The 20,872-nt window shown below is 31.9% G+C and overlaps 2 protein-coding genes across 2 annotated transcripts; one reads left to right on the top strand and one right to left on the bottom strand.

Moving 5' to 3' along the window:
• Positions 1–3,186: 3,186 nt before the first annotated feature.
• On the top strand, positions 3,187–6,446 carry LOC107843644 (fructose-bisphosphate aldolase 6, cytosolic). Its single transcript, XM_016687988.2, has 3 exons — positions 3,187–3,488; positions 5,055–5,282; positions 5,366–6,446. The coding sequence occupies exons 1-3, from the start codon at positions 3,461–3,463 to the stop codon at positions 6,184–6,186; spliced, it is 1,077 nt and encodes a 358-aa protein (XP_016543474.1). The 5' UTR covers positions 3,187–3,460; the 3' UTR covers positions 6,187–6,446.
• A 4,400-nt stretch (positions 6,447–10,846) lies between these two features.
• On the bottom strand, positions 10,847–14,286 carry LOC107843645 (trihelix transcription factor PTL). Its single transcript, XM_016687989.2, has 2 exons — positions 13,509–14,286; positions 10,847–11,892 (listed from the first exon to the last, which is right to left on the bottom strand). The coding sequence occupies exons 1-2, from the start codon at positions 13,958–13,960 to the stop codon at positions 11,097–11,099; spliced, it is 1,248 nt and encodes a 415-aa protein (XP_016543475.2). The 5' UTR covers positions 13,961–14,286; the 3' UTR covers positions 10,847–11,096.
• Positions 14,287–20,872: the final 6,586 nt, after the last annotated feature.

Below are 20,872 nucleotides of genomic sequence, written 5' to 3' on the forward strand. Positions count from 1 at the left end.
ACAAACTTCAAATTCTGGCTCCGCCTCTGGCAGGGTGTGCAAGGAGAGTATTAACCACTTGTTCTTTGATTGCGCTTTGATTTCTTATGCTTTTTTAAATTCAGAACCCACAAACTTCAAATCCTGGCCCCGCCTCTGGCAAGGTGTGCAAGGAGAGTATTAACCACTTGTTCTTTGATTGCGCTACTTCTGAGAGTATTTGGGGGAAAATTCTCACCTAGTAAGGCATCAGTAGAAGTCTATTACAGTGACCGGAGGAACTTCAATGGACAATCAGACATAGAAGAGGAAAAAGTTGCGAAGCTAGTGTTTTCTGAACCAATCTTGCAGCTGTTGTAAATTATTTTTGGGTGGAGAAAAATAAGAGACTCTTTCAGAACAAGACAAGGGAAGTAATTGACATAGTCAGAACTATAATATAGAAGGTGTACTACAGGACAAATTTGGATACACAATTGCGTGGGCATGTCGAAAGGCCAAACAGATATCCCAATTAACTTGAGTTGTAACGTTGTTGATGGAGAGTTACTAAGGCAGGCTGGGTTGGGTCGGCTAAACAATCTAGTGTTATAGATTTTATTTGATTTATTTATTTCTTGATATGTAAAGCTACTTGGTTATAAAATAAAAGTTTATTTATTAAAAAAAAATAAGCACTTCATAGTAACACATTGCTAATTACTCGAAATAGCAATTTGTATTTGTATTCTGACTTTCTAAGGGCTTTTTTACCTACAAAATACATATATAAATGTATGCATAACACATTATTTCTCAACTCTATTAAGATAAATAAGAATCTAAATATTCTAACCACTACAATCATACATTTATTTTAAATTGAAGATTTCATTTTCATAATAGATTCTAATTAAACGAAATATATACTTTCGTTTCAACAACTCAATTCAAATTTCAAAAAATATTAATCAGTAATTTTTTTTTCCTTTCATCAGCTTCAAAATCAGTTATAATTTCATCTATCAAATTCAAATCATTACAGAGTTTAGTTATTAATACAGATATGCGAAATATGATGTATTTCTCAAAAAATTTATCATAACAACTGTTTAAGTATTTTGATAAATTATAATTCAGCTTGAACTCTGGTGCGTAGATCACGATTTTGATTTTGTGATATATGTTTTGTTCTTGTTCGTAGTTGATCTATATAGTATATATTCTGGTGAAATTCTGGTGAATTTTAATTTCGTGCTTTCATTAATTAATCAACAATAAATGTTTTTTCATTGTAATTGTATTTCGTATTATGTTACAAAAAATCAGTTTTGATTGAAATTGCATATATGTATTTTGAATGTACTTAAAGGGTCGGTCGATTTTATTGTTTTGTTATGTTCAAAAATAATTTAATTCAGATTGAAAGTAAATATATGTATTTTGAATGTAATTAAATATTTTGACAGATTAAATATGTTGAATGTGTAGTTTTGAAACGTGAAAATAAGAAGCACCCATGTTCTTGTGAAGCACTTTGAGAGATTGCACATAACAATGCTTTTCTTATATCTAAAAATTCTAAAAATATTTTGATTACATAAAAGCTTGTATCGCTCCTCAGATAATATAACCTTTAAATTACTTACAATTTCATTGTCTCTGTGACAACATATATATGGTGCAAACCTAATAATTTTTTAGACATAAATATGAAATCATGCGGAATCTAAAAGACATAAATTTTAATTGAATATACAAATCATATATATATATATATGTATGTATGTATGTATGTATGTTTTTGTATATAAAATACAAATCTAATCACAGTGGATAATTGACAAGTACAAAGTGAATGTATATATGCAAATACAAATACATTTCTATGACCCACATATGTATATATATAACAACATTATTTCGAGCATATATAAATCACTATCCATCAATTAAATATATTTTTATATATACACTGCTTACACAGTACATATACAATATTTATTTGTGTCAAATACATATGCACATATCTACCAGTAGCATATATATATATATATATATATATATATAACAAGAACTAACTTAGATACTAAATACACACACAAAAGTACAAAAAATGAAAAAATAAAATACCTCTTTTTCTTCGTCTTCTTCGGAAGATTTTTCAATTTATGGACTTGAAATTTTGTTGGTTCCTTCAATTCTTTTTGCTTTTTTTTTTTTTTTTTTTTACTAATTTTTAGATTTTTGGAGTGTTTTGGAGAAGAAACTTTTTTCAATTTCTTTCTTTTGTAATTTCAGTCATTTTTCCTGAATTGTTACGGTACTTTGATCTCGCCTCTCCAATGCTTACTAATTTTGTTGACTTTATAGGCATACACTGCATTGTATTTTTAACTTAAGAAAATCCAATATTAAAGGATGATGAATTATCAGAAACTAAATTGATAGGTAGTATATCTTTGTTAGATCTTCTACATGGTGTGTGTTCTATCACTATAGCAAACCTCCACAGTTATAAAAATCAGAACTAAAAAAAAATAAAAAACGACGATAACAAAGGGTAAATAAAAAAAATACAAAATACAAACTAGATGTATTTTAGGGAAGAGATAACATGCAATAACTGAAATTAATGCTTACCAGATTTTGTAGAACACAATTTGTGTAGAAAACGTGAGAAATATAGTAGAATTTGAAATCTAAAAAATAGGAGAATAATTGCAAAAATAAAAAAGAGGCAAAATAAAAAAGAATGAGATAAATGCAACGTTGTGAATAGAGGAGGAGTTATATATGGTAACCGTAATAAGCGATAGTGGCTTGACCTATTAAAAATATTGATATTTTTGCTATATAACTTAATTCTTTTAAAAATATTGCTATTGCGAGTTTAAGCTTGCTGTTTTATATATTTCCATCTTTTTATAACAGCTCTATTTGTACCCTACTTTTTTTTTTTTTTTGAAATTTATCTTTCATTGTTGATTATAATATTATATAACAATAAAAAACACATGACAAAATAAAATCTTTTTATTATTTGGTACGATATATTATGGATCAACCTAACAGTCAACCATACAAACGGTAAGGCATGAATTTGGTGGTGCTTAAAGGAGGAAAAAACAAAAAGAGACAAACAACACAAGTTTTATTAATCAGGTGGATCAGATGAGGTTGCTTCTCACTTAATTAGAGGTATTGAGTTCGAATTATGAATATGAAAATAAAAGATTTTTCAAAAAAATCCTATGCAGTGCGAATCTGAATTAATCGAAGAAAACACATGTTGCTGAGAGGGCAAAAGAGTAAAAAAGGGGCAAGTTTCGTGGAGAAGGGGTCGCTATTAAGCGGCGATAAAAGCGATGCTCACACACACACTTTATATTAAACGTAATATAGTAGTAATATCTTCCCCCCCCACTCTCCTCCTATTCGCCTGTAATCTCTCGTCCATCTCTTTCTACTAGACCCTTCCTCTAACCAAAATAACCCTACCATGTCTTGCTACACAGGAAAATACGCTGGTAATATTTCCCTCTCAATCTTCCTTCTTTCTCTAATTATCAACTGTTCTTTTTTCAAAATTTAGTTTTGCGTATTTTGATCCAAAATCTGTGTCTGCTTATGGATCTGGGTCGGGTCGGGTCGGGTCGGGTCGGGTCGGTCTCCATGTAAACAAGTTTTGCTATTTCTAGTTGTGATCCTCTTTGTTTTGTTTTATTTTGTGCTTTAGAAGTTTGATCTAGTTGTTTGGCCCTATCCCTTGCTGGATCTCTTGAGTATATAGGAAAAATGAGTTGAGAATGCCTTTCAAGTTTTCCACAAAATTATTAAGTTAAAAAGGTAAAGTTCACAAATGCATTAGTTTGTTGAACAACTTTGCACAGTTGTCGAACTGCTTTGATGGAGTATTTGTTAAAAATTCAATTTTTTTGTCATTTTTAACTAATTTTTAGCACTTGAAGTACCCCACTTAAATTGACAAACTTATTTGTCAGTTTTAATTCAAAACCCCGAGTGTTTATACATGTTCCTCGACTTAGCGAAATAAACTTCCAATTTATCGAAATTTATAGTAGAAATAATATTTTATTATTAAATATGTTGAAAGACATTTGGTGTGGATTATCTGTGAGATAGCAAGTGCCACGTGAATATTGTTGAGGTGCTAGCAAGCTTGAGTAGTTAGATGAGTTAGCCTAACTTCTCCTGATTTTCATATAAAATGGGGCGGCATGACTATTATCAGTCCCGATTTTACTTGTGAGTTTGAAAGTGTTCTGCATTTTCCGAAGTTATAGCTAATGTTCTTCTGAAATGATTATTCTAGTCGAGGTGCGTGGAAGTTTGACCCGATAACCACTGTTATAATAAATAATTGTTCATAGTAATCTTGTAGCTCTGTTGGATGTGCTGCTGTAAAGATTTATTGTTCCTATGCATATCCTCACAAAGGTCTCTATATCTGTTCTCTTTTGTTCTGTTTTATTTGTTCTTTTTAAAATATTGTGATTCTTTGTCTTTTGTGTATTTTCTATTGTCCCAAGTAAAATTAGTTGCATTTTGTTGAAAAATAAGGAAGTGCCACTTTGAAATCAACAATAACGTTGTTATCAATATTCCAATCGAATCTTTTCTTTCTTCAAATTGAAATTGAGGGCCTTTATATGTCTGTCTATGTTGTGTGTTCTTGAGAAAAGGTAATGATTGACATTTAGTGGGAAGTGGCTAATGTTTCTTTTGCGCCGCTCCCTCCAATTGTAGATCCTTGCTATTCAGTTTTTCTGTAGCTCTCTCAGTTTTCGTATGTTTGTGCTTCTCAGCTGGTTAGATTTGTTTGCTCTGTGGTGTTATTAATATGAAGTAGTGCTTTCTTGGAATGCTTGAAGTCAAGTTCTGAATGTTGTTTCCTCATTCCTGCTAGTTGGTGTTTGTTCATTTAAATTTTCTGTTAGTTTTGATGTGTCGCTTTCGTCGTTGATGCTTGAATTTTATTTTCTGAAATTTTGTTGATTCATTAACTCATCTGTTAGTGTCAAGCACTTTTTTTTTTGTTTTCTAACATACACCTGATATTGGAATTGATACAGAGGAGCTGATAGCAAATGCTGCATACATAGCTACTCCTGGTAAGGGTATCCTTGCCGCTGACGAGTCTACTGGCACAATTGGCAAGCGTCTATCTAGCATTAATGTTGAGAATGTTGAGTCAAACAGGAGGGCTCTCAGGGAGCTGCTCTTTTGTGCACCTGGTGCTCTTCAGTACCTTAGTGGAATTATCTTGTTTGAGGAAACCCTTTATCAGAAGACTGCAGCTGGTATGTTTATATGAATTCTAATGTGCATTTGCACTTCGGTATTTTACACATGATATTCTGACAGTTTTTACTCACATCTGCAGGCAAGCCTTTTGTTGATGTGATGAAGGAGAGTGGAGTCCTCCCTGGAATTAAAGTCGACAAGGGTACCGTAGAGCTTCCCGGAACCAATGGTGAGACAACTACCCAGGGTCTTGATGGCCTTGCAGAGCGCTGCCAAAAGTACTATGCTGCTGGTGCTAGGTTTGCCAAATGGCGTGCAGTGCTCAAGATTGGTGCCAACGAGCCATCTCAGCTCGCTATCAATGACAATGCCAATGGCCTTGCCAGATATGCTATCATCTGCCAGCAGAACGGTCTTGTCCCCATTGTTGAGCCTGAGATCCTTGTTGATGGATCCCACGACATTAACAAGTGCGCTGATGTTACAGAACGTGTTCTTGCTGCTTGCTACAAGGCTCTCAATGACCACCATGTCCTCCTCGAGGGTACATTGTTGAAGCCCAACATGGTTACTCCAGGATCTGATGCCCCTAAAGTTGCACCAGAGGTGATTGCAGAGTACACTGTACGTGCCTTGCAGCGAACGATGCCAGCTGCTGTTCCTGCTGTCGTTTTCTTGTCTGGTGGTCAGAGTGAGGAAGAGGCCACCCTCAACCTCAATGCCATGAACAAGCTACAGACCAAGAAGCCCTGGACTCTCTCATTCTCCTTTGGACGTGCTCTTCAGCAGAGCACCCTCAAGGCTTGGTCAGGAAAGGAAGAGAATGTTGCCAAGGCTCAAGCTGCACTCCTCACAAGGTGCAAGGCCAACTCTGAGGCTACCCTTGGGAAGTATGCTGGAAGTTCCCACTTGAGTGAGGGTGCTTCCGAGAGCCTTCATGTCAAGGACTACAAGTATTAGGAACAGTTCGGTTTCTGCACTCTTTTTGATTTCTGATTTTATGACGAGGTTTTGCAGTATGGTTTGTTTACTTAGGAGTGTCTCTTACCGGTCGTAGTGTGCTAGTACTTTTTTGTCTCATTTCTCCATCTAGGGATTTGTTGAATAAAAGCTTGAGAAACATCAGCTCTGTGACGTTGTAGGGGTTTGTTTTAGCATGTTAATCAATATTATATGCCCTGTTGATGGGTAATATTATATTGAAATTTGGTTTTGCATGATCTTTATGTTGCTCCATTTTCAAATAATTGTTGTGTTACAACTTACAAGGATCATATGAAGCTGCAGATTTGGTTGATGTTTGTAACAAGGAGCACTGTCTAGATAAGTTCGTTATTTCTATGTTAATACATTATATGTCTCTTGGTAAAACATTTTCCCCTGAACTGCAATGTTCAAAGTAGTGCAAACAGATTCTTCCTCAAATTTGTGTAATCATAAGTTAAGCATTAATACGAGGTTCAGAAATTATCTACATCTTGTGAAAGATTTCGGACTAGTTTGGTCATGAAATTTTATGTACTATTTTCCGGAAATCAACTCTGGAAAACATGTTTGGGCATGAAATTTCAGAAAATTTTGTTTTCACTTTTTTCAAAAAATAACGAGAAGGGTGTTTTCACATTTTATATCTCTAATCTATTCACAAGAATTAAAAAACAACTCTAGTTTATTTCATGACCAAATATAACTCCAATTTCCAAATATCATTTTTTACTTTAAAAACAAAAATTACTTTATTCTATTTTCACAATGAAGCATTTTATGCCTACCTCATTTTTTTAAGTTATGTTATTCAAACTCTTCAATATATGTTTAACAGGCACGTGTCGAATTCTTTAAAATTTTAGAAAATCTGATATGAGTGCAATGTAAAACCTATTTATAGCAAAACCTAGTCTTCAATTATTTATAAATATTTATGAATCTTCTGGTGAAGATCCTATTTGAAGGGGCGTGGGGGGAGGGGTTAACGAAAACATGATTCTCTCAAAATTGAGCTGATCATTGTCTATTTATTAACGTAAAACCAATTTCAATACATAAAAAAATAGGTTGTTATGCGGTTTCACGAGAAGTCTTGTCATTAAATTATTTTTTAAAAATATTTTTATTTAATATTATATATATATATATATATATATATATATATATATATATATATATATATATATACAATCATAATAATAAAAAAAAAATAGCTTTATTAGGTATTCAAAAAATTATAAAGTAAACAAAGAAATTAAAATTTAATAAAAATTGAACAAATTGGCCACAACCAACTTTTTTGCTTATTTCATTTCAATTTATTGAATTGCGAGTAACTTTGTACGAGTCATTTGCACTTCTGTTACTATTTAGTGTTGATCTATAATTTGTCCCCAAAATAAATACTCTATTCGTTTAAAAAAGAATGACCTAATTTGACTTGGCAGAGAGTTTAAGAAAATAAAAAAAGACTTTTAAATCTTATGCTGTTAAATTAAAGATATATCAAATGTACCAAATTGTCCTTCAAAATCTTGTGGTCTTAAACATGCCATTTGAAAAGTTAAAATTAAAAAGTTGTTAAAAAGGAAAAGGGATAATTCATTTTAAAATAGACTAAAAAGGAAAGTAGATCGTTCTGTTTTAAACGGAGAGAGTAACATTTACACAATCATAAACTTATCTTTTGGCATCATAATATCCAGAAGCTATGTCCCTTGTTCTTAAATGAATCCATTAAGCATTTTATTATTTATATTTACGTATACTTTTAAATTAGGGGTAGGGAAAAGAACAATGGAGAAAAGAACTACAAGATGGAGTATCAAATCTTTGTCACTAAGATAAAATTTTAAACAACCAATTAAGATTTACCTTCCAGCTAAACATAAGTTCAATTGCTAAGAACAAAAATTAAATACCGACTTATTTAAAAATCCAAAAGTTGAAGATCAACACAACACATTTGAAAAACAAACTATGCAGTTAAATGCTTTAATTTAAGCGGATCAATCTACACTATTTTTAATCCGCTCAAATTCAGTCCAACCCGTTTATTTAACACTCGTGAATCATACTGAAACTCTAGAAACATAAAGATAAATAGTGAAAGAATTTATTGCATGCAGAGTTTTCTGAGATGTGGCAGAAGCATGGAGGGTTTCTTCGAATTGTCTTGTAGTATTAGTATTATATATATATATATTTATCTACTATAGTACTACTATTCATGAACTACTGATACTGATAGCTTTAATTTTCTGATCAGTCTTCTTGTGACCATCAACAGTCTGCCATAATATTATTCATATTGAAGAGTGAAATTAAAAAAAGAAACTTCCTCACTTGACTCACAAAAACCAGAAATGGTAAAACTGATCAATCAGATTCCAATCTTTATTCTCTATTTGTTTCTTTTCTCATGAAATATATATACACTATTTATCTTCTTTCAATGTTTTCTAGAATTTCCTAGACAATCTACGATCTCCATACAGGTTATAAACCACTCTTCATGAATTTTTTTTGCATAATAAATAAACATGTCTTTTAACTTGACGTCTAATACGCCCACCAAATAAACCACTCTTGATGAATTGTTTTGGCATAATACATAAACATGCTCTTTAATTTGGCCTGCCATCTAATGCGTCCTCCAACTTTTGTGTGCATAAGTAGACACACACGTTCAATGTGTCATCTACATGACAATCTCACATGAATTGCCACGTAGATAGATTGTCATGTAGATGCCATATAAGACCTCATATGTTTATTTGTTCAACTTTATATAAGTTTAGGTATCTACTTGTACATACCCAAAGTTAAAAGGTAGCCCGGTGCACTAAAACTCCCGTTATGTGCAGGGTTCAGGGAAGAGCCGAATCACAAGAGTTTATTATTCGCACACTTACCTTACATTTCTACAAGGAGTTGTCTTCACGATTTGAATCTATAACCTTGTCCCTAAAGTTGGAGGGATAAATAACGCCATCCGAGGCCAAGTTAAGGAGCATATTTATGTATTATCTCCTTTTCATTTTGTGAATTCTTGTGTCATCAAATTATTAGTACTTCCTTCATTTCAGAATAAGTGAATTGTTGGGTATTTATTGCTGTTTCAAAAATAAGTGAATCATTGAATTTTTTTCAAATTTATCATTATGATTTGACAACCAATTAACTTTTGAAAAGGTATTACAAGGACAACTTTTTTTTTGGAGGTAAAAATGAAAAGTTGTGTTATATTTATGTCTTTAATACTTTTTTCTTAATCTTTGTGCCAAAATTTAACAATTCATTTATTATGAAACGAAGGGAGTACTCTATACGTACTTGTTTTTTAAAAAATGAATTTTTATGCATGGTTGATGATGCCATTGATTTGACAAGTAACTGAGATAACAAAGGTACTAGACTACTAGTACTTTGTCTAGTTTTCATCTCATAATACAAATTGGAGAATCTGACCATGTATTCTGTTTAAAGGAGGTTTCCTCTCTGACCTTAAATATGGCAATCCCATTTTCACACTCTTAACTATTGAAGGATCCCTATAATAGATATGAGTTAAAATTAATTAATCCCAGTCAAACCATGTTAACTATCATGGTTAAACAATTTATTAAGGTGAGAACATATATATTCGTGTTTTATGCATGCTCATTCTAAGTAAAATTTGACAGTTGTGTTGAAATAGAAATCTTCACACTTTTAATAAGAAGTATGAAATTTGAGTCGCAAATACAAAAATTCTGATAGAAAGCATTTTTTCTTTTAATAGATTAATTTTACATAAAAGAAATTCGGATTAATCGGGTCTAATATGAATATCAAACACCGGATCTTTATACATATAGCGAAATTCTCAAATCCCAAAACTTTTTTTTGATTGTAAAAGAATAAGAATAAGAAGAAAGTAGAATAGATTAAAATTCTGATTTATTCATTCTAAAATAAGATAAATGAAACTGCATAAAGGACTAATGTAAAGAGGGCTTAAAGTTTAATTCATGATAGAGTCATGTAATACTAATTAATTAAGATCCCTTGCCAAACAACTTAAATAAAAAAAATCCATTTATAAATTATGTAGTATCAAAACTTTGGAACTAGGGGTTAATTGGTAGGAAAATGCAACTAACAATGATTATTAATAAATCAGCAATTATCAGAAAGAGTTAATGCAATATATATACACGTCATCTTTATCTGTTATTCTGTTGGGAGTAGTAGATAATTAAACCTTATTTTAAGATGTGTGATGTGTTATTCACCACTATAAAGTCCTTAAAAATTAAGGATAATTAAGAAAAAAAATACTAAATTCTTCCAGGATGTTCAAGTTAGCAAATGAATATTAAAAGGCATTTAATGATTTAATTATATGATTAGCAAAGCCAAGAAGAAGCCAGAAGGAAACCAACAAATTGAAGAGAGAAAATGAAGAAAAGTAAAGATCATAAGACCAACATATGAAGAAAAAGAAATCTCAAAAGAAAATATGGAAATAATTAAAGTTGAGATATAAATAGACCCAAATCTAATCTCCTAGGATCAGTTAACTACAATTCTTCTAAATTCCACAAAAAAAAAAAAAAAAAAAAAAAGTTAAATTAGCTAGCATCCTCTATAAAATAAAAATACCATAGTCAAATTTAAACCACTTACCTCCTAGCACAATCTCTTTTCTTTTTTCAGAAAATTTAAATCTCTTGATGAGCTGAATGTCCAAACTGTTATAAGTCCTCAACATCTTCCATAAAGTACCTAAAACCTACATGTTCAGACTCTCCAAAAATATTATGGTACTTGTATCGAATCCTAAAACATGCACTACTTTTAAAGGATCTGCTACGTACCCATCGTTCGAGCAACATAGCCTAAAACAGCCCATCATCCATTGTTTCATGAACATTTGGTACATGTCTTGATGTTTCACAATATGACCTCCCTTCATTCTTTATCTGGAAATTGTAATAACATGATGAGCTCAATGAATTCATGTCCTTTTGCTTCTTGTTGCAATAAAACATTGAAGCATTTTTATCATTGAGATTATAATTAGTAATAGTACTCTTCATGATTTCTTCTCCATTTAATTTATGCAATGCATCGATTAAAGCTGCGTCGCGCGCTTCAATCCATGCTCTCTCATTAGCCCAAAATTTTTGCTGTTTTTCAACCCTAATTGCCTCTTGTTTCCTCCATTCTTCTTGCCTTAAAATCCTCTCTTTTTCCTTATCTTCAATTGTCTTCATCATTTTCTCCAACAAAAATTCTTGTTTTTCTACTAACTTCCTCATTTGTATGTCCATAAAGTCTCTTATCTTAGCTTTCCAACTCCTTTTTCCCCTTTTCTTATTCTTCCTCTTTTCTCTCGAATCATTTTCGTCATCAGACAAATTAGTAGCGTCAGAATCAGAGGAATCATAGAGACTGTCGGAGAGCTTAGGACCTTGATGAGCTTCTTGATTGTAATGAAGAAAGGTGCTAATATCAATTGTGCTGCCTGTTTTACCATAGAGAGCTTCAAGTTGTCTAAAGTATCTATAATGTTTACCATCTTGTCTTCCAGCTTTCCCATCTTTAGTCTTCTTGTAGTATTTGTACAGGTTCTCAAATTTCTCCCTGCACTTTTTTCCACTCCTTTGATATCCATATTCCTCAGACATAATCCTAATAAGATTGTAGTTAAAAAAAAAGGAGAGGAAATAGTTAGCTTGATTATAGAAATATTAAGATATAATTAATACTTTGCTTGTTTTATTCTATATATATGACGGTACTTGACACATAAAAAGTTTAAATCAAAGAGGAAATGAAGAAAGATTTTTCGCACATACAAAAGCAGTACCCTTAGAACTTATAACGCATCATTATGTTTCTCTTGTCAGGGTATATAAGGTCAAATTATTTATTTATGTATAAATATGAAGTTTTAAATCCTCTTAATTAACACAATATGAATTGTAGCTTAATGTGCAGCCCATTGTAGTGAGTTTTGAGTCTCTCTATAGACATTTCATTTTTTACTTTTTTGAATCTCGACCCTGTCAAAAGTTCTGGCTTCACCCCTGCCCGATGATATTTGGTTTTAAGCAAGAAAATCGAAACAACAGAAACAACCTACTCATGATTTTAAGAGTATGTCATCAAGAGAAAAACGAAAAATCTAAAGATATTCTTTAACAAATATATTCTTTAGAAGATATTGAAAAAGAAAAGGTAATATCACATAAATTAAAATAGATAAAGATGAAGTGAGAAAGTAACCCTAGTTTAAATGGTGCCAACAAGTTCAAGTCATGCCATATATTCTTTAGCTAAAACGAAGTAAGAAAGGTGTCCTCGAATAAATAGGACTACTCATTCTCAAATTATGTGCTGATCAATTATCAGAAAAAGCCAGGTAAATGAAATAGCACAAATTGACGAAATAAACATGAAAATAACACATGATTCTTCAACTGAACTTCAATGAAGTGTCATTTTCTTAACACAAAAATAGTAGCCAATTAATTTACTCATCAGGAGGTTGCTTACAAGTGCTGCCTAGCCAATGACGAAACTCGGAAGTTTCGTTTAGTATATACGTATAATAAATAATTTTTGATCTATGTATTTTGTATAATTCTTCATATATGTGGCTACGGCACTGTGCCTATCTAACTAGAAAACTCTTACATAAAATTAACAAACTCAAAATGTTTTCAACAATGTGAAAAAGGGGTATCCGATCCACACCAACAAACAACTAAATAAAACCTCCCAATTCAGACACAAGGAAAACAAAAAATATAATAAATTAAAAAGGAGGAGGAAAGAAGAAGTAAATTAAACTTTATAGTTAAATTTGGTGTTCTACCCAAAATCTGCTGATTTTCCACAAACGTTCTCGTTGGAAATCTTTTGGAAATAGTTGTCGAAGTGGCATAGAAACATATAGCGAAAAGTAGCTAGTTCAAGAATACCAATTGTATAGTATATAGAAAATTATACTAGATATATGGTCTAGATTTACTTTTTTTATACATATATCAATACATATACTACCATATATTTTAAGTATACTTACCGGACATTGGCTTGTTTTGACAAGCTATTTCTCGCAGATTTCATCAAAGTAAAATTCCATAAAAATCTACAAGTGTTTTGTAGTTGTAGTAGTAATAGTACTAAGATAATCTAGTATAATTAAGTAATTGTAGTATATCACACAATTTGTTCATAGTAAGTGTGAAAAGAGATTAATAATAGACAAAATTAGGTTAAGTATTTGTGAGAGGTGGTACCTAGATACTTCATCCCAAAGGGGACCTTTCTGATTAGCTTCCTTGAACTTACAATCAAGTTGTGATCTAACTTCAAGAAGTGTAAGTGTCTCTTGCCTAGGCCACCTCCCATTTCCACCATCCCCTCCGTGTACACCACCACCACCAACACCCTCCATCTCCAACGCGCTTAACGCGCACACACCACCACCACCAACACTGACACTGGTTCTAGTAGTGGCAGCTGCCCCAGTGCTAGAATCAGGATGAAACTCGTGATGGTGATGATGCTGATGAGGAAGACAGTTGTCGTGTTGTGGAGCCATAGCACTGCTAGCCATTACCATATTCTCGAAGTGTTGGTGTTGACCACATAACAAATCCGGAGTTAGATGTGGTTGAACAGAAGCAAATAGAGACCTTCCATTCATGTACTGTGTTAGATCCATCATACCATAATGATGATCTTCCATTTCCTCTAAATAAACAGCAACTTAAAAAAGTTGGTACTGTAGACTAGCTAGTGAGGAGATGGAAGACGAATAGTTAAAATTAGTGGTTTACAATCAAAGTTTAGCTAAAAAGAAACTGAGTATCTGATTTGAAACAGTAGAACGGAGAAGAGAAGATGATGAAAGAAGCGGCTGACCCGGATCGTGTCCGAAAGGGAAATTAAAAGTATGAGTATTTGAGACTGAGTGTATAAAAAGGAAACTTTGTAAGGAATATATATATGGACCCATTTCTCTATGTTCACGGCAGCTGCAATACATGTAAAAGAGTGTTCACTTTTTTATTTTCTGTATTTTCTGGAAGTACGTACATGAATAAATATTAATGCACAAATCATAAATAAAGTCAGCATTTAATTTGTCCATCTCCAATTTTTTGGTTTTCCTATTATTAATAAAGAAAAGAAATCCAGGAAAATGCTTAGGGTTTTGGAGCTGGCTGGCTATCTGATGATCAAAGTTTTCCTTCGTCTGTTATCTATATTGGAGTCCGGCTAATTTGAATTCACTCCGCGTAATGTTCATCCGGGAGAAGTACTTTATACCGAAGAAAAATGTGGGCCTAATCGCTCTTCTCGGATCACTCCAATACCATGGTTCCCGCCGGGGGTCCGCCAATGCAACATGATAGAAGAAGAGTTCTCTCCACCGCATAAAATCCTCGAACCAAAACCAATCGCGACGGATTTTTCTGTACCAAGACTCGAAACTAAAACTTCTAACTAAGGAAAAAGTAGCCTGGTGCTGATTATCAAATAATTGAAGGTACGTAGGACAAGACTCGAGTACTTATTATAAAATCACACAAAAGATAAGTAAAAGAAAACTAAGGAATAACAAACAAATAAGGGCGAAAAAGTTACTACTATGAAGAAAAAATAAAGAGTATTTGCCTCTTTACTAAATTCAAATATTAATATTTTCCTCTTCTTATACACTAATACTATCAGTGCATAGCTATCCGTATCATTATACTATTAATCCATATATGTTTTTATCATCATACTATCAATTCATGTATATTTCTACGTTATATAAGTGACTCAAATTTATCATTCCTTCATTATTCATTAATCCCATTAATTTTAGCCACATGTCAATTAACCATATCAAAACTTAAATTCGTCTTAAAAACTGAAACGGAGAAATTAACTACCGGTTAATTAATACTACTGATGTACTCCTTCCCTCTATATTTACTTGTCTACTATTAACGCGTATGTATTTAGAAATAATAAATAATATGTGTAACTTTACTATATTCTTTAAATATAATTAACTTATGTCTTGTGAAATGTATTGAGTGATGAATATTATTTTATATTAAGAGTAAAATGAATAGAAAAAAATAAATTATGCATTGATTTCAAACTAAAAAGGCAGTCCGGTGCACTAAAGCTATCGCTATGTGCGGTGTCCGAGGAAGGGTTCCACTCCCACCATAAGGGTGTATTGTATATAGCCTTACCTTACATTTCTGCCAGAGACTGTTTCCAAAATTTGAACCTGATCAAACTAGATAAATATTATTAGACATTTATTTTTAGTTTAATGGACAAATATGCTCTAATTATTGTGCCCTTCTTTCCCTTTACTTTTTCGGTTGATTACGCAATAGATTCAATATACTAATTTGGTAAATCGTTTGCTGTCGGTAATAACATCAACAATATCCACAAACGACAACAACGGTTAGAAGAGTAAAATATTAGTACTACTTTCTCTCTTCGAATTTGTTCATCTATTTTTATTTGAGGAAGAATTTAAGAAAATAAAGAAGATTTTGAGTTTAAGGTGTAAATGCCTAGGATAATGTCGTGTGTCCCGTCGCTTGATAAAAGGTATATACAACCCAAAAGATTGACGGCAAAGATATATCCAAACCCAAAGTATAATGGAGTATATGTGTACCATGCATTTATGATGGTTTGGGGTAATATTTATCCCTTTTCAGACTATAGGTAAATGTAACAAAATACTCCTTAATCCTGCGATACCTAAACATGCTGCGTAATTGCAAGAAAAAAAGACATTTAAAAAAAAAAAAATTGGGTCTAACTCAATCCCAGAAGCTATTTCATGCAGGGAGAAAATCCATATAAGAAAATAATTTTTTCATCGTTTTTCTGACGTGAGACCCTTAACAACTTAATTGGGGGGAATTTAATTTGGGACCTAAGCTTATTAATATTACTGACTGATCACCTGTTTACGTTGGTACTGTATGTAGCAGACTCATGCATACTTCATTGAGGCTTCAAAAGTGATAAACTAATAAGTGTAAGTTGCTAGCCAGCTGGCTATATTCTTTTTGTTCTCTTCTTCAACAACATCAATTTTCAAATTGAGTTATTCAAAAAGTTTTGCCTATTCAAAATTTTCTTAACAGTTTGTGTGTGTGTATATATATATATGTGGAGAGTACCTCTATCATTGTTTTTGCTTGTAGGGACATTCTTTTTGATACACTCACTGTTTTCACACCCTCAGTTCCCAATTTGAAAGGTTTTGCCAAAGCCAAAAATCAAATTTCTGGCTATGTTGACATTAGCAAGAATCCAAACCGCCCAAAATCCATGTCCAATCAAAAATGCCCACCCACCCACCCACCCACCTAAGTTTAGTACTCAAAGCTACCTCTGTCTCCCTCCCGTCAGACACGTAGTCTGGTGAACCAAATCTCCAATTATGCACGAGGTCTAGGAATTGCCGGACCATATAAATATATACGAAAGCAGATACGAATTAAATATTAAGTGAATTTTTTAACGTACACACAAAATATGAGTCCAGTATTAAGTGAATAGACACACCATCTAAACCACCTAAGTTTACTATTAGGAGCTACCTCTACAAAAATTACAACGCAAAATTTATACTGATTTCTGAATAATTATTTATGTTTAACACTATAAAATTTTGGCCAAAAATTATTGAATCACTTAGAATTTCTAACTAGAACCCTAGCTTATTAAGAGAGTCCATATCTTCAATTTTGCAACCATTGTAGAGGTAGAACAGAGAGACTTCTCTGATGACTTGTGCTTGAAGGGAAAGTTTAACATTACATCCATGCATTGATATAGTAATATACATGTGGTCTGTGGATAGTGTACTTGCCTTAACTTGCACAACACACAACTAGCTAGCACAAGTAATCACTAGTTACTTTATAGTATTCGTACCATATATATATAGTCCTTAGCTTGCTGATCAGGTGCTGCAGACCTAATCGTGTTGTTTGAGTCAGTTTGGGACGCATATTGACTAATTTCATGGGATATTTGTCATCTCACGCTAGCAGCAGGAAGCAGGTAACTCTATCCATCAAAGTAAGGACGGCTTGGAGAAATCACCTACTGTTTTCAATTTTGTGTTTTCTAGAATTTGAACTAGAGATCTCATGATGCTCAATCCACTTCATTGACCACTAAGCTACACTCTTGATACTCCTCAGTCCAGTTAGTTTACTTATCCAATATACTAAAAATAAATATCCATTTTTATTTGTTCACTATCCGGGTTCATAGGTAATGTTACTTATCCCGTTCTTCATTAGGTAGAAAATGTCCGTCCATTTTGAGCTTGCTCAAATGGATGCTACGACTGATCTTGATTCTTAAGTGATCACATATATATATGAGCCGGGTTTGGATGGGCTTGTAATTTTTAGCTTATAACTCAAAAATCGTAGGTTAAAGAATTCTTGTTTATGACGTTTAGCTTATGTTCGTCATTTTGACTTAAAAACAAGTGCTTAAAAACATTTTTTAATTTTTTACTCAAACACTATAAATATGCTTAAAAATTATTTTGATTTAAAAACACAGAAAATAAGTCATTCCAAACTGGAGATCTATATAGTGCAAGTGTATTTTACTAGCTACTTAAACTCTTTCCGGAAATATATCTGTTAATTCAAGACAGAGTTTTAAGATGTTAATGGAAAATGAGAAAAACGTACCTTTTAGATTTCGCCTTTTCACTACTGTCTATAAATTCAAAGGTCTTGCTTTTGTTTTAGAGGGTTATAACTGTCGTGTGATTTTGTTCGGCCTTTTGAGTTTGTTGGAATTATGTAATTTGCATTGTCGCTATTACAAAAATATTTTCCCATTCTATTATGCCATGAAGTAACCCAAATTCTTGACAACAATAATATATGGGCTCTGAATATTTGTACTGTTTTTTCTACCTTTGTGTTTCAATTTTTATTTAGTTTCTTGATTATAAAACATCAAACTAATCTAGTATTAAAAAATTGTTCGAAACACAGAATAATAACAAGACAGGTTTGGAAACACTTTCACTTTCAATTTTTTGGTATGCCCAAAATTCCAAAGCTCAGTGGGCCTTGCCTAAAACTTGTAGGGAAGTATCAAAGATTTAAAACAATAACTATCACTAAGCAACTTTAAAGTTGAAATGAAATTTAAAATATTTTAGTACAAACATGGTGCCATTGAAAAATAATATAGTACTTAATAAAGTTGCATAATTGATGAGGGCCTACAACCTGCCAAAGAAAGTTGATATATAGATCAAAATAGGGTAAGTATTTTGAAAGCTGTGGGAGGGAGCTATGTGCTTGTTTTTGCAAAATAGGAAAGTATACCCTACTCTCTTAGCTGGCTTTATTTTCGGCTCATCGTTTCAATTTATGTGATATTATTTAACAATTAATTTTTTTAAAATAAATTTATAGTGTAAAACAAAGTTGCAAATATTTTTGTGGGTATATATAATGGAGCTGTTTATAAAAACAGGGTGAATATGAGAAATATTTAGATAATTAGTCAGTATAATAACCATCATTATATTCATAAGGCCAATAATCGTTATCATCAGAGTATAGCCAAAAATCATCTTCATCAGAATCTTTGTAAGAATAATCATGAATAGATCATTGTTTCAGCATAATATGATCTATGATTTTATCTAGGATTTTTTCCTGTAAGTCTTTATTTAATTTTATCATTTTTAAAAATAATGATTAATGTTTTTTCATCTAAGAAATAAGTATAATAACTCATTAAGCTGTAAACAGAGTCGTTTTTATTATCTTATTTTTATATCTTTTTAACAGAGTAATCTGTGTCATTTTTAGATTATGATTTTCATTTATAGCTGCAACTACTAGTATTTTTAATCTGTTGATTTTAGAGTTGTTTAAATAGTTTTTTAACTGATATATTCTTCGAGAATAATTTTTTAAATTTTTTATATTATTAATATATATATATATATATATATATATATATATATATTATTAAAAATAAAATGAAAAGTTTAAAATTTAAATATTACTATTAAAATATAGAGTAATTTCCATGGATAGTCACTCATATTTTGAAATTACCTACAAATATCATTTTTATTTCTGACAAAAATATAACTCAACTATCCCTAATTTTCTCAAAATATACTTGATACTTCAAAAACATTCTCTTTCCTAATTGACATGTCATGTCATTAAAGTTTCCTTTTTATATATATAATAAATAGATCTATTTAACTTATAAAATTTATTTAACTAAAATTTTATCTTATTTCTTAAAAAAATAAGCACACATGATATATTTATCACTGAGGAACAATTTAATTATGTGTTGGTGAAGATACAATAAAATATTACAACTGAAGTATTAAAAGTGAAGAAAATAAAAAAAATCTTCTTCTTCTTCGGTTGAGGCGCGAATATCTCGCTCTCTTTAAGAAGATTCAAGCCTACTGCAGCAAATTGTTTCACCTGTCCAGCAGTAATCTTCTTGACTTGTCTACTCCGGATACAACAACCTTCTCACAATAACTCAAAAACTCTAGACAAGAGTTGAGTTCAAAGCTTCACAAAAAGAACACCTTCCTTCAACTAATGAATTTTTTTTTTAAAATTTTTTTTCTGAACTCTATAATAACTTGTCTATGTATATCCCAAAACCATGTAAGACTACCCCTATTTATAGGAGAGGAAGTCTTCCATGCAATGAATATAAGAATGAATAGGGGTAGTAAAGATGGAATATCAATGGCTTAGAGGTTACAAAGGTTACATGAGTTACAAGTCATAAAGTGTAGGATAATGAAGGAATAAAGATAGAAGTTACATGAAACTTATGTCCATATTCTACCATAGGATAATGGAGGAATAAAGATAGAAGTTACACAAAACTTATGTCCATATTCTACCATTACTAGCCAAGAATCAAATGCATTATCTTAGAAAGAAGCATGCACGTCAATTGCCATTTATCCAATTAGAGTTAAGGCTATATGTAAATGAAGAAACGTTTTGCCTCTTAAAGGCATATAAACTAAATACCAAAAAATAACTCAATGCACTTGAATGACTTAATGTCTCTAACTGTCCATGCATCAGCCAAAAAAATTATTGAAAGGATTAACATGAAACAAATTAATATTAGAATATAAATATTAAAATGCTTAATAACCATCAATCTCCCACTCATTTTAATATTAATAAGAGAGTCCACTAGTTGAAGAAAGACTACCATGCATAATGAAGGTGTTCTCTGCATTAAACCCCCACTTAGTAAAACAGTAATTTTTACTCCAGAGTCGTAGTGGTCTCAGACTTGAACTATGATTGCTTAAGAAAAATCAAAAGTTACTACATACACACAATAGTCAAAGTATTGACATGAGCTTTATAGCCAACACATTACGACCTTGTGCTATCCCGATTTTAATTAGTGTCTTTTGAGAATGAGCCTAATTCTCATAGGAAGCGGCTTACCTCCACACTCACATAGGTGAAATCCGTCGAGAGTGCTCCTATAATTTTAGCACCCCACTCATACGAGCTATAAATTTTTATTAAGAGTTTTTTAAACTCAACCTCACCCACATTACAGG

The sequence above is a fragment of the Capsicum annuum genome, chromosome 10, assembly GCF_002878395.1.
Source record: "Capsicum annuum cultivar UCD-10X-F1 chromosome 10, UCD10Xv1.1, whole genome shotgun sequence".
Classification (NCBI taxonomy): domain Eukaryota; kingdom Viridiplantae; phylum Streptophyta; class Magnoliopsida; order Solanales; family Solanaceae; genus Capsicum; species Capsicum annuum.

Coding starts and splice junctions, on each gene's coding strand:
- LOC107843644 (XM_016687988.2), top strand. CDS start 3,461: ATGTCTTGCTACACAGGAAAATACGCTG. Junction 3,489..5,054: donor CTACACAGGAAAATACGCTG/GTAATATTTCCC, acceptor GAATTGATACAG/AGGAGCTGATAGCAAATGCT. Junction 5,283..5,365: donor TTATCAGAAGACTGCAGCTG/GTATGTTTATAT, acceptor TCACATCTGCAG/GCAAGCCTTTTGTTGATGTG.
- LOC107843645 (XM_016687989.2), bottom strand. CDS start 13,960: ATGGAAGATCATCATTATGGTATGATGGATCTAACACAGTACATGAAT. Junction 11,893..13,508: donor CTTTGGGATGAAGTATCTAG/GTACCACCTCTC, acceptor CAATCTTATTAG/GATTATGTCTGAGGAATATG.